The sequence below is a fragment of the Cetorhinus maximus genome, chromosome 2, assembly GCF_964194155.1.
Source record: "Cetorhinus maximus chromosome 2, sCetMax3.hap1.1, whole genome shotgun sequence".
Taxonomy (NCBI): Eukaryota; Metazoa; Chordata; class Chondrichthyes; order Lamniformes; family Cetorhinidae; genus Cetorhinus; species Cetorhinus maximus.
Window position 1 is genome coordinate 206,234,639 of NC_135880.1, and position 14,963 is coordinate 206,249,601.

Consider the following 14,963-nt stretch of genomic DNA (forward strand, 5'->3'; position numbering starts at 1 on the left):
GACATACGCAGCATTCTGACTGCAATTTTCAGGGACAGATGGGCAGAGTATGTGCCATGTGTGTGTTGTGGCAATGAATGGCTAACCTTCGGCCCTCATTGAGGCATCCGCCGGCTGTACCAAAATGGCCGAGGAAAGTTTCCGGTTAATGTTTTTGTGGAGCAGAATCCTCCTGCATTCAGAATTATATCATGGATCACTGCTGCCTTGCATTGATCCTCTTCTGTCTTCGCCTCCTATCAAGCCCCTGCTGGCTGACATGCCCTCTGACCTGCCTGATATTGTGCCAGCCCAGTGCTGCTGCAGCATGATCTTTTGCAACGAGCAACCTACAATGAAATTTAAATGAAATTCAAGCTCAAACTGACTCAGGCCTTGTCGCCCCCCTTGATGGGGGCCCCAACAAAATGAAAGTTTGCCCTACTGAATGGGTTTTCCAATTTAGTCCTGGTAAATGCTGCACACGAGAGAAGATTTCTATTGCAAAGTTACAGGAACTGTAATTAAAATGTGTTTAATTAAACAGCATTACTGCTAGGAGGCTGCCTTCTTATCAGATTCCAATCTGAGTTCTGGAGGCGAAAGAACATAGTGCTAACCCACTGCTCCGTTCAGTCCCTCATCGAAACTTAATCTCATCTCCAATATAAATCAGGAACATGCTTTGAAGACAGGCATACTTTTATTTAAATACAACTAAAACTGTTTCCTTGTCATTTTGAACTTGAGTCACTGCCCATTGGCAGGACCTTTATCAAGATTGTTTAGTAAAATAAAAGCTAAAAATGAATGAGTGAAAAGGATTTGTCAGCTCTTGAAACTGCTTATATGATCTGAACGCCTCTCGTCAACATTACATAGATTAACACTAATTTGTTATCTAAAAGGGTGAGACTTGGGACTAAAAACCTAATTCTAGAAAATCATCAATGGTCTCCAAACAGTGCCACTGTAATTAGTATACTGCATCTATGTAATTTAAGGAAACCAGATCAGCACATCAACTTAATGATTTTCTTCATGCAGTTATCAGACTTGGGTGTTTAAACATATGCTATATCTATGGTTGCATACGGAATCCTTTCACAGCGCAACTGTAACTATCAGCTCTCCACCAAATAATATCCTAACCTTATTATAATTAATGTATTAGAAGAGAAACCTGATGCTACATTGCATATACAAGGGTATTACAACTCACCAAGAGACTAAATAACACTTCTCAGCAAAACACTATCTTTCTATTGATTGGTGCTATTAAAAAAACTTGGCCTTGTATCTCTCTTTTATTGGAAAATATGAATGAAGGACCAAGGCTAAAAGCACAGAACACCAGAAAGGTCAAAGCAGTAGAAAAGGTGGTAAGATAAATCCAGAAGTCATGGTGTGGTGGTGGCAAGGAATGCAAAATTGGAAGACTGAAGGTGGAATCTGTGTTTGGGGTGGGGGGGGTTGGTGGGGAGTGAAATTGAAAAACGAGAAGGATTTTACAGTTTTGGGTTCTGGTAAAGAAGCAGTTAGAGTAGGAAAGGCTGAGATGTAATTAGCTTTGAAAATGTGGGCAAGTTTAAGAGTATGTAGAACATTGTATCTGGAGAATAAGAAGGACAAGCAAGGATCATTCAGTAGAGTAATGACCAAAGTGATATTGGAGGAGGAAGAGCGAGGACTAGAGAGAGACAGCAAACTGGAGGGCTAGAGTGAACTCTACATACATACGAACATATGAAATAGGAGCAGAAGTAGGCCATTCGGCCCCTTGAGCCTGCTCCGCCATTCAATAAGATCATGGCTGATCTGTTTGTGTTTTAAATTCCACATTCCCATCTATCCCCGATAACCTTTGATTCCCTTGCCTAACAAGAATCTAACTACCTAGACAGAAAGAGAGAGAGAGCAAGCTAGAGAGAGCGAGCTGGTGAATTGGAAAGTGAGAGAGAGTGTGCGGGAGCACTTATGGGCTAGAAGTGAAAGAAAATCCTTGTTATTATGAGCGAAGATGCTAAAGCTTGAGTAAGAAAGCTCACTAATGGAAGAAAAACCACGCGTATCAGAGAAAAAGAGCTACCACAAGTGTATTTAAAGCCGTAACACACTGTTGAGAGTCAGATGCTATTTGCTGTCACAGCTAATGACATAGTCTAGGACCAGTGCATGCTGCACTTTCTCAGACATCTGCTATGCTAAGAAACAAGTCATCAGCATTAATACTTTTGATGTAGCAAGTGACTCGAGGCGCAATTTTATTTGTTGGGTTAACTTAATCTTGGAAGTGACATTGCGTAGAAAGTTTACCCAGTCAATGGCTAATTGTTCTGAATGTAAACAATTTAAAAGAAGACCATTTAATTAATGCTTGTTTATCAACAAATTTCTTTATTAGTGGATTTATTATCCTGCAATAATAATATGCTGGCTGGACAGAAACTGCAGATGCATCCAATTTGGGCGCATCCAGATTTCAAGCTGCTGTCATTTCTGATTTTCAATAGAGTCTTTGAGGCTGATCAAAAATAATTATCAAGATTACAGCAGCCTGATAGGTTTCAGCTTTCGTGCCAGGTTGCATAATTTCCAAGGTAAAATCTGCAGATATCATTTAATGGCCCAGCTTGTGCTCACATGCTGTCTCTTCAATCTCCCAATGATGTTATAATCTGTCATTATGGAGAATATATCCATGCATTATTGGAGGCAACATCTATGTAAATGCATTGACCTGTGAGTTGGGATTTCAATTATATTCAGCACGCAGAGGAAACCTACCCTTCTGTTGGTAACCCAGATTTGGCCTGTCGCTGATACCGCCATCTTAAAGACAGAAAGGTGTTTACACTGTGCTGCTGTGATTTAAAAAAAAGTAATTTTAAAAAAAGGCTTTACCTACCTTCCCCTGACTTGGAACTTTAGAAAACTGATTTTTGTGCCTTTTTCCATTTTAGGTCACTGACCATCGAGAAAATGGCTTTTCAATTCTTCAATTCCAATTGGATCCCTCTTTCCCCAGCACTGAGGCTAAATTCTAACATTAAAAAAGGGAATGTTTTCAGGATGCAGACATTGCTCGCAAAGCCAACATTTTTTGCCCATCCCTAGTTGCTGAATTTTCAGTCGCCTGTGGGGGTGAGTTCAGTAAACTCATTCAGAAGACTTCCCGATACCTCAGTGATGGGATTAGATTTTCAAAGGGAGGACAGGGAGGGGGAGATGGCAACTTGCACGCCTCTAATTAATTACTTGTTGAGCTTGTTGTAGAGCTTTGTTAGGAGTATGCGGTGTAAATGTTAGCAATTTTTAAAGTGGCAAGCATGGGTAACATGGAGGATCTGGGGCACGTTTGAGCATAGCTATCGAGAACACAGTGGGGAGCCATTAGTGCTCATGACGGCAGTGTGAAAAAGGTTTATACAATGGGACATTTAAACTCAGCTGCTCACACAGAGTTGCCACCGCTCGAGTTGACAGACCTGATTTTGTGAGGAAGACAGTGTTTGGACTTTTGACAGGAGCGTGTGGCTGCTGGCCTCCGTGGCCACCTTTAGGCATGCCTGCTTGATCTTGCTGACTAGAGCTCCTCTTCCAGATGGAAGAACTCTTGTTCGGCACAGCCTTGATCAGGGCCTCAAGGCGTCAGAAAAACCACCTGGGGACAGCAGCCCAAACCATTCTTGGCCCTCTCCTCTCCCTGCTCATTCATTTCCAAATGGAATGGCAAGTCCAGCCATGGCTGCCATTGGCCTTTTCAATGATCCCTCTGAGCTTAGCTCCCACCTCCAGACCAATGCTCCTAATTGGACACCGAGCTTGGCTCTGGGCCAATTCATGGCTGACACTTTGAAAATTGCATTTGTCACTTCCATCACGCTATGGGGTCAGAACCCGGAAATGTTCTGGGCTTTGGGCTCTCAATCCTGAAATGAAAATTTGGCTCCCTGGGTAGGTTTAATATAACTGGCTCTAGTTTAATATAATTTGTCCTAGTAAGACAGGGCAGTTATGAGTCAAGCACACTAGTGTGGGACTGGTGTCATACATAGGCCAGACTGGGTAAGGATGGAAGGTTTCCTTTCCTCAAGGACATTAGTGAACCAATTGCGTTTTCATGATAATCTGATGGCTTCATGGTTTTTTTCACTACTGCCAGAATTTTATTTGCAGATTTCCTTTAAAAAGAATTTAAAAATTCTCTGAATGCCATGGAGGCATTTGAACTCTCATTCCCTGAATTATTGTGCACGTCTCTGGGTTGCTAATCTGGTACCAAAATAACCTCACTAACGTATCCCATTAATACTTGGTTCAATTGACAGCAATCTTGCCTCAGTCAGAAAGTTGGGCCTTCAAGTTCCACAAGGATTGAATGTATGAAATAAAGACAATTATGGGGTTATCTATCTGAGGTGTTCAAGATGTTTAAGTGAGTTGATATGGTAGGTAGAGAGAAACTATTTTCTCTGGTGAGGAAGTCCAGGACCAGGGACATAACCTTAAAGTTAGAGCGAGCCATTCAAGAATGATGTCAGGAAGCAGTTCTTCAAACAAAAAGTAGTAGAAACCTGGAACTCTCTCCCGCAAAAAACGTTGAAGCTGGGTCAATTGAAAATGGCAAAATGAGACCGATGGATTTTTTAAACAGAAACAGAAAATGCTGGAAATACTCAGCAGATCTGACAGCATCTGTGGAGAGAGAAACAGAGTTGATGTTTAAAGTCCATATAGCCCTCATTCAGAGCTACAGAGAAGTAGAAATGTGATGAAATATATACTGTTTAAGTGGGGGGGAGGGGGGGAGGTTGGAGCAGGTGAAGCTGGATAGAAGGCCAGCAATAGGTGGGGGCAAAGGAGAGATTGACAAAGAAGTCATGAACAAAAAGACAAAGGGAGTGATAGTGGTCGTGGTAAGGGCTAAAAAAAAGGTGCTGATAGTGGCATTAAGGTAAGAAAGCAGAATGTGATAATAGCAGGACAACGGTAAGCTCTGTGTGAAAGAACAACATGAACAAGTAACATAAAAGCAAAATACTTCAGATGCTGGAAATCTGAAACAAAAACAAAAATTGTTGGAAAAACTCAGCAGGCCTGACAGCATCTGTGGAGCGAAAGACAGAGTTAACGTTTCGAGTCCGTATGGCTGTCCAACAATTTTTGTTCATGAACAAGTAACAGGTGGCCCTTGTGGGAGTGGGGTGGGGGGAGGGGGCAGCGGTGGGGGAGATGGGATAAAAAGTCGGGGGAGGGTAAAAAAGGGGGATAAAACAATGAATGAAAATAAAAATGAATAAATGAATAAAAATAACTGGATAAAAAATAAAAAATGAATTTTGAACAAGGGACAAAAAAGCAACTCATCTTCCAATTAGGCACTTTACAGCCTCTGGACTTAACATTGAGTTCAAGAACTTCAGACCATGAACTCTCTTCTCTTTCTTCACCCCTTTTTTCAAAATTAATTTTTGTTTTTTTATCCACTTATTTTTATCCATTTTTATTTTCATTCATTTATTCGTTGTTTTATCCCCTTTTTTATCCCCCTTTTTATCCCATTTTCGATCCCTTTTCTCCCCCCACCACCGTCCTTCCCCCCACTCCACCCCACAAGGGCCATCTGTTACTTGTTCATGTTGTTCTTTTCACAGAGCTTACCCTTGTCCTGTTATTATCACATTCTGCTTTCTTACCTTAATGCCACTATCAGCACCTTTTTTAGCCCTTACCACTACCATTAACACTCCCTTTGTCCTTTTGTTCATGACATCTTTGTCAATCTCTCCTTTGCCCCCACCTATTGCTGGCCTTCTATCCAGCTTCACTTGCTTCACCCCCTCCCCCTTAAACAGTATATATTTCATCACATTTCTACTTCTCTGTAGCTCTGAAGAAGGGCCATACCAACTCGAAACATCAACTATGTTTCTCTCACCACAGATGCTGTCAGACCTGCTGAGTTTTTCCAGTATTTTCTGTTTGTTTAAAAAATCTATCAGTCTCATTTTAGCACTTACCACTACCATTAACACTCCCTTTGTCCTTTTGTTCATGACATCTTTGTCAATCTCTCCTTTACCCCCACCTATCATTGGCCTTCTATCCAGCTTCACTTGCTTCACCCCGCTTAGGCAGTATAAATTTCATCACATTTCTACTTCTCTGTAGCTCTGGAGAAGAGTCATGTGGACTCGAAACGTTAACTCTGTGCCTCTCTCCACAGATGCTGTCAGACCTGCTGAGTTTTTCCAGCATTTTCTGTTTTTGTTTCAGATTTCGAGCATCCGCAGTATTTTGCTTTTATCTGATAGATTTTTGTTGGGCATGGGTCTTGAGGGTTATGGAACCAAGGCAGGTAGATGGAGTTAAGATACAGATCAGCGAAGATCTGAATGAACGGTGGAATGGGTTCAAGCTGCTCAATGGCATCTGCTGTTTCTATACTCCTGTGCAGCACTGAGGGAGTATGCATCGTCAGAAATGTTTTCCGTTGAATGCCCTTTGAAGTCACTGGAAAGAAAAATTGGGTGACACGTAAAATGCAAACAATCAATTCATGTCAGTCTCCCACCAGGCAAGTTCAGTTAAAATGAACCCCGCTAGGTTTCTGCCATTTTTGGAAGCTTTCCCTTTGCTCGGAGCTCCGAGGTCACATGCCAGGTTTTTGGTGGAGGGAGGTGACCTGGATAACTCATTCCCTCAGACGGGCCAGAGTTTCCGACTGCTATGGTTTGATGGGGAGCTGGCGATGTGGCACCTGATAGGGCGCCTGTGTCGCCTTGTTTCATGGTAGCGAGGTGCCATTCCACTAACTCTGGCAGAGTTACTGCCGGAGTGTACCAGTGGGAGTGACCCTAGTGCAACAAGTGGGATTGTGACTACCAGGTTTTCATTCCACAATCTTCATTCGTTTAAAAAAATGTATAATTTACAAATTTCAGAAGCTCAACCAGTCCTCAGTGCAAATCCCTGGATCATTTCAATTTTGGACTTGGCTCGATGGTTGCATTTTGTTTGAACTCGCCCCAGACTCATGAGTTGTGACTTACAAAGGTTTTGGGAGTGAGCATCTACATTTGAAGATTGCACGAGCGGCGTGGGGTCAGGACGTGGAAATTATTCAGCTGTCGGGTCCCGGCTTTGGATTGAAAATCGTGTCTAAGGATTTCCAAATATTGGCAACATTTTCCAAACCAGCAGAAGGAAAAGTAGAAATGGAGATTTTAACCGTCTCAAGCTGTACACAAAACACGGTGCACGGCTGACTCTGGTACATGGGTATAATGGCATCTCATTTTACAGGAGGGCCTGTTCCTTATATGTAGTAAAGTGAGGTACCCTGTCCCTTTAAGAGAATTCACGTGTACTGAACATGTGACAGCATTGATGAATCACTGTACAGCGCAGGCAACTGGGAACTCTAAGTCTATTTCTGGAGGTTTCTGAGTGAGCATGTATGATCTGTTGCTCTGCCCTATATCTCAATAAACCATCACTGTTTATTCTTATATCAGTCTCTCCCCGTTACTGACTGCAAGCAGCAATTGATGAGAACATAGGAAGGTGTGCAGGTAAAGTTCGGTTGGCCTATGAACTCATTTACCCCAGACGTAAAAATATGTCCACAGGCTATACACAGTTTTGACAGACTTTACCACAGTTGTTTCTGTCTCCAACACTAGCAGATCCTCCAGCAGCAGAGAGGCAACTTAAAGTTCAATGCAGAACCTTTCATAAGAATTGACCTTTTTTTTAAACCTCTTTCAGGCCAAATTTCATCTACTTTGCATTTCTGCTTTTAAAAAAAAAATCTGCATTTTGAATATTGTAGTTTTGATCCTCAGCTTGTCCTGCTTACAAACACACCTCCTCTTCTCAATGAACCACACAGCCCCAGACCCAAGCAGTCTGTCCGCCAGGTACTGTTCTGAATTCAGCTCTCCCGAAATTAACAGGCTAGGATGGCAACAATGAGCAACCAGGCAGGCAAAAGTGGCGATAAATAAATTTTTAAAGATGTAAATCCATTAGTCTAAATATACAAGAAACTAGTGTCTATATTCCAGTTTAAACATGTTGGTTTGTACTTTACCTCTAATCTTTCCTTAATGTCTCAGAACAATCACTGCACAATACACAAACCCATCTTGTTGCCTATTTATCCCATGCTCAGAAACTCAAAAAATTGCACCTTAGTGTTTTGATTCAAAGGGACCTAGGGGGGGTTATTTGCGAATAACTCTGACCATTAATGCTGTTTTGAAAGTGCCTCCCAGTATAATTACAAAAGATCATTTGAAATGGCCTTGTCAGTGTTGGCAGCTATACAAAAAGATCCCATCGTACATGCACCCCTGAATGCTACCACGAGATGGCAGAATGTCCATGTTTCTACTTTTGGCTACTGTTAATAGATTCAGAAACAAACTGTAGAATATGCAAGTTATTTCACAGTGGTGCATTATTAAAAGTTTCTCATGCCTCAAACAGATTCACAGGTAAGCGTTCCTTATTGTTTTTTATGATATCTTAACTCCTACCCAGTCGAACTTTACTGAATTAGCACAGTCATTTCAAATCAACAGAGATAGCAGACTAGCGCAGGGTTCAGAGTGGAGATATGATATCATGATTCTTGCAACCATGTGATTTTTTACATGGCCCAGTGAGATGGGGAACAATGACATAGGTCACCGGAAGGCAGAGAACACCCACTTAAAATCAGTGAATAGAATTGAGAAGAAACATTCCAGCTTTTCACACAGATTTGAAGGTAATTTGTATATTGAATGTGATTGATGTATTTTTATGGTTTGGTAAAACATCAAGAAGCCGCCTCTAGTGGTTACGCTGCACCATCAGGACATTATCTGGTGGAAGTTTGCAGTTTCATTTGCGTTTAAGTGACCCCTCAGGAAATGTAGGCCAGTTACAAGGTTAAAAAAATGCAGAGTGCGCATGGTTCACTGAAGGATATAACTCCACGGGCTGAATGACCTACCCCTCCACTCATAGAAACATAGGGCAGGACTTTTAGCTGGGCATGCGGGTGCACGCCCGACCAGCTCGAGCGTGAAATAGTGCGGGATGACGTTGCGCCAGTGTCCCGACGTCATCCCGCACTCGTGCGATATTCCGATCGCGCGAAAGTCGGAAGCGCGCCCGCCAACAATTAAGAGGGCAATTAATCCCATTAAAGTTTCAACTGACTCCAATTTTTCATGGTCCACCCAACCTTACGGCTGGCGGACGGGCGAACCTGCCAGGCGGAGTTTGCATTTTTGGTGAAACCTCATCCAAGGGCGGGATGAGGTTTCCGTCATTAACTTAAAAAAAAATGTTTGGACAGAATTTTCATCATCTATATGTTCAGGTGACTGATTCTGGTGCATGGACATTTTGTTCTGCATTTTAAAATCTTTATTCATTGCTTTTAAATTCTTCAGCTCCCTGAGGCAGCTCTCTGCCTTCAGGGAGCTTTCATTCCGCTCTCCCCTGCGCCTGCGCTTATGTCAGCGCCCGCCCCCACCCTAGCAGCACTGAGCATTTTAGGGCACCTTTCACACTGGCTGGCTGTTAATTGGCCAGCCAGCAAGAAATCACGGTTGGGGGCCGATTGCAGTCAGCAGTCTGTTCCCTGGCCGCTCCCGGGCCGGCCGATCGCGTGCGTCCGCCAAACTAAAAATCCTGCCCATAGAAACATAGGGAATAGGAGTGGAGTAGGTAATTCGGCCCTTCTAACCTGCTCCATCATTCAATATGATATTGGCTGATCTTCTGTCTCAACACCATAATCCTGCTCTCTCCCCATACCTTTGATATCTTTAGAGTCCAGAAATCTATCTATTTCCTCCTTGAATATATTCAGTGACTTGGCCCCCAAAGGTTCACCAGCCTCTGAGTGAAGACGTTTCTCCTCATCTCAGTCCTAAATGGCCTACCCAATTTCCTGAGACTGTGACTCCTTGTTCTAGACCTCCCCAGCCTGAGGAAACAGAATCCCTGCCTCCAGTCTGTCCATCCCTGTCAGAATTTTATACGTTTCAATGAGATCCCCTCTTTTTCTTCTAAACTCCAATGAATACAGGCCTAAACGGCCCAAACTCTCCTCATAAGACAACCTGCCATACCAGGAAATCAGTCTGGTGAACCTTTGTTGCACTCCCTCTATGGCAAGTATATCCTTTCTTAGGTAAGGAGACCAAAACTGCACACAATACTCCAGGTGCGGTCTCACCAATGCTCCATACAGCCGCAGTAAGACATCCTTGCTCCTGTACTCAAGTCATCTCGCAATGAAGGCCAACATACCATTTTCCTTCTTAACTGCTTGCTGCACTGCATGCTTGCTTTCAGTGATTGGTGTACAGGGACACATTTCCCAATCTATCACCATTTAAATAATACTCTGCCATTCTGTTTTTCCCACCGAAATGGATAACTTCACACTTATCCACGTTATACTGCATCTGTCATGTATTTGCCCACTCACTCAACCTGTCTAAATTGCCTTCAAGCCTCTTAACACCCTCCTCATCGCTCACATTCCCACCAAGTTTTGTGTCGTCAGCAAAATTGGAAAAATTACATTTGGTTCCCTCATCCAAATCATTGATATATATTGTGAATAGGGCCCATGCACTGATCCCTGTGGTACCCCACTAGTCACCACCTGCCACTCTGAAGAAGACTCATTTATTCCTACCACGCCACACTTTTGTTTTCTTATGAATCAGTATCTGATGTCTGATAACAGTATGCCTTCTATTCTAGGTGCTTGTTTTGTCCCATTTCTGTCTCCTCAGTGGGATGGACACCATTTGTGTTGGCAATCCTTGTCTGTGAGACATGAACATTAACACAAGAGATATAACAATGGGTAAAATAATTACTGCTAAATTTATGAAAAAGTTTCCAGGGGCAGGATTTTACACGTCGGCGAGTGGGGGCGGGGCCCGCTCGCTGACGCGTAAAATGTCGCGCGGTGATGTCGGAGGGGACTCCCGATGTCACCACACCCCATTTAAATTTTCAGGAAGGCGGGGGTGCAGCGAAATCAGGTTTTTTACATTTTGAGCTGATATTCCTGAGGCTGCACTTAGCCTCAGGGAGATGAGTGCGCTCTTTCGTGTGCATGCGCAAAAGAGCGCACTCTCGATTTTGGGATTCCCCCCTCGCCCGCACAGGAAGCGCATAGCGCTTCTGTGCAGACATCACGCTGGGTGGGCCTTAATTGGCCCGCCCACGTAAAATGGCGTCGCACCCTTGATTGGGGGCGCCGATCGGAAGCATGCCTGTGCGTGCCCGCCCTTCAACTTCGCCCCCGACGGGGGGAAAATTCAGCCTCAGCAGTTTATGATCAGGAGGTTGTATATTAGTTAGGAATATGTACACAAACATATTCAAATCTTACAGTCACTGTAGGCGGTGACGGTGTGCATATATTAGTTGAAGTCTGGGAGTTGAACAATGTTGTCACTGAACAACTTTTAGCCTGTGGGAACCAGCCAACGGCTTTAAAAGCCGGGATTTTCACTCCTGTACTTGACAGCCAGTGATGTCTCACTCAAGGAGTGAATGGGCGAGTGCAGAAGCAGAAATCCCTGGTGTAAGCCTGATGGATTGATTTATTCTTTAGCTGCAGGAATAGAAAGTGCATCCATTTGCAGTACTTCGTTTACTCGGTGAGCTGGCCACGTGCGCTCGCTCAGGTCAAGCTCAGTTTTGAGCTCTGTGTCCATCTGCTCATTCCTTGTAATGAAAATATAAACCCATTCATAGAGAACAGGTTTATGATTTTATTGCACGTGGAGGAAATGTCTCCTCGTGTTTAGGAAGCTTGTGAAGAGAAACCTGGGTTTAATTTTGTGCTAAGGAAGTTAAAAAGCACACATCCATACTCACAAATATGTCACAGCCTGTATCAGGGCGGCAGTACGGTACAGTACAACATAACTTAATAACGAATCAGAGGTGAATTTATGGCTCATATTACTGGTTGCAATCTTAACCAAATCATGAATTATACATTAACATTGGCTCTACATTAATGATCAGTTTATGAGGTAAAAATACAATGTCTCAATGCTGGAAAATAAAACACAAGTTCTCAAGCCTGACTGATTTCTAATGACCCCTGCTGCAAAGTGGACGTTCATGCAAATTGAAGGATCAGGCTTGTTTGTGACACCTCATACGATGAAAAACCTGTGGACCCTCACCCATGGTGAATGCCCAATTGGCTGATGAACTGTAGGTGGCCAGCACCAAGTAACCTGGGCCCCAGCACGGATGTTAGTACCTTTTGGAGAGGAGGAGAGGAAAAAATTCAAAGGAAATAAAAAATACGTGCCTAATAAATTAAGAAAAATAACTTACTAAAAAAAAAATGAAGTAAAAAGTGCATTTATGTTATTGTTGCCAATAGATTAGAAGCTGTATGAGGGAGTCACCTGGTGGGGACAGAAATGCCAATTAGTGCATAAGAAAAAACAAGACTTTACTTCTTGAAGAAGACATTCTCTTCCTCCCAGAACCAGGTGTACGTCAAGTTGCCAGGATATGCTTCTGCCTGACAGGTGAAGAGGGCATCTTGCGATATATTTACTGTGATATTTTCTGGCAGAGAGATGATGAAGGGTGGCCCTAGGAGACAACAGAAAGGTCAAGTTGGTTAATTATTCCAGAGACAATTGCGCAGGAGCTAGGATGAAACAACGGATCAGCCAACAACTGGAACAGAAGATTATAGCAAACAACAAAGCCATGATTGTCAGGATTTTAAATTCTTTAAATGGTATTTTTACATTCTGTAAGTACAGACCATTGTGATACCTTTGCAACATTGTGCTGGGTAATATATAGCCCTTGTGAGCGGAAGTTCAATTTACAAAAAAAAAACAACCTGCCCTTAACTTGCCCTTTCCATGATTATGGATTGATCTCAGAGCTGATACATGAGGATTCATCGCTTTCATAACACGTGCTTTTCACTGGAGAAGCTACAAATCACAGCATGGCAACTGTTCAAAACAGTGCAAAATCCATTAGATAGTTAGGCAGTTAAACATCTCCCTCAGATGGCTTGATCTTTCTTGTTATCACAGGCTGTACTGAAAATAAATGACTTGTCTGACAATGAACCTGTGCGTTTTGGGAACTTACTCCATTCAAGCTATATGTGGAGCAGGCTTACTCTTAAAGACAAAATGTCACCATTTTGGAGAGGGATTTACAATTGCCTGCTTGTGGAGGAGCCAGACGTCAATTCCACCACATGCCAAGAGACATATTGGCCCTGATAGTTATGGAGCAGGAAGGAGAGTGCAGCGAAGGAGGGGCCAGTTTAGTGATCAGGAAATGTGAAAGAACAAGGTTTCCCCTGGGTCCTGCTGAATTTAGTGGCAGGAGTTGGTTACCAGCTTTGGAATCTGTTTCCTAGGCATAGTCAGCCACACTGAGAGCTTGTCTGTCTGGTTGGTGGGTAGGGCTGCTGAGGAGGGAGGGAATGTGGGTTGGGGGGGTGGATGGGGGCACTGGTCCAGAGAGATTGGGGGTGAGGGCGAGAGCAGGGTCAGGTGTCGTGGAGAAGATGGTGGAAGCGGAGGCGGGGTGGGGGGGGGGGGGAAGGTGTGCCTGGAGAGGGCAGGGGAAGGTTGGCCAGGGGAGGAGATCGCAGTCTAGAGAGGGTAGCTGGAGGAGGTCAGATCTGGATGGGATGGAAAGGATCTGATCACTTGGGAAGTTCAATGTAACTTGGAGGACCCAGCAATGAAAGCACTTCTGCTTCTCCTGACCCAGAAGCAGTGCTGGGAAGGTACTTACCTGTCCTAGCCAACAGTCCTTGCCTACCTTCAGCTGCTGTGTTAAAGCTGGAATACAGATAAAATCTTAGGCTTGTATCCTCATTCGAAATATTTAAATGATGGACCAACCTCCTGAGGGTGCATTGGTTATACGGCTCCATCCCTCATTTAGTAAAAATAGAAGTGGACAGGTTTAAGATGGGTTGGGTTTAAAATGCTTTAAATCTTAACTCCCCACCTGATTCAAACCCTTCTGTTCTTTTTTGGGGCGGGAGGGTTAAAATTAACCCCATTGTTTTTGCTTTGTGGTGTTTGTCGAATATGGGCTCTCCACACCCAATTTTACCAAAGGCAATTGCTACAAGCTGACAAAGATTTTGGCAAACTGAGGAGGAGATGGCAGGAGTAGCACCAGGCATACCTAAAAATGAGGTGCCAACCTGCCCTTTATGATTCAGCAGTTCTATATTATTGTTCATTGACAATCACATGAGATTACCCGGTTTTCCAAGGCTGGGAATCTAGCCACCCACCATAAAATGTGCAAAGCAGATTAAAACAGAGGTTGATAGCCTCACTGTGGTATACAGTCGGGAGGGAATTGCCCTGGGAGTCCTCAACATCGACTTCGGACCAGATGAAGTCTCATGGTATCAGGTCAAACATGGGCAAGGAAACCTCCTGTTGATTACCACGTACTACCACACCCCCCCCCGCTCAATGTTTCTCCATGTTGAATGCCACTTGGAGGAAGCACTGAGGGTGACAAGGGCACAGAATGTACTCTGAGTGGGGGACTCCAACGTCCATCACTAAGAGTAGCTCGATAGCACCACTCCTGACATAGCTGGCCAAGTCCTAAAGGACATAGCTTCTAGACTGGGTCTGTGGCAGGTGGCAAGGGAACCAACAAAAGGGAAAAACATACTTGGCCTCATCCTTACCAAGCTGTCTGCCGCAGATGTATCTGTCCATAACAGTATCGGTAGGAGTGACATCCGCACACTCCTTGTGGAGGTGAAGTCCCATCTTCAAGCTGAGGGTGCCCTCCATCGTGTTCTGTGGCCCAACCACTGTGCTAAATGGGATAGATTTTGAACGGATCTAGCAACTCAAGACTTAGCAGCCATGAGGCACTGTGGGCCATCAGCAGCAGCAGTATTGTACTCAAAC

General features: G+C 43.7%; 1 protein-coding gene across 1 annotated transcript in view; it reads right to left on the reverse strand.

Annotated features, from left to right (window-relative positions):
• Positions 1–14,963, reverse strand: part of igsf9bb (immunoglobulin superfamily, member 9Bb) — a 676,902-nt gene that overhangs the window by 150,757 nt on the left and 511,182 nt on the right. Inside the window, exon 6 of the mRNA XM_078531919.1 lies at positions 12,489–12,630. Within this exon, the coding sequence (XP_078388045.1) occupies positions 12,489–12,630 (142 nt within the window). The remainder of the gene's footprint in view (positions 1–12,488; positions 12,631–14,963) is intronic.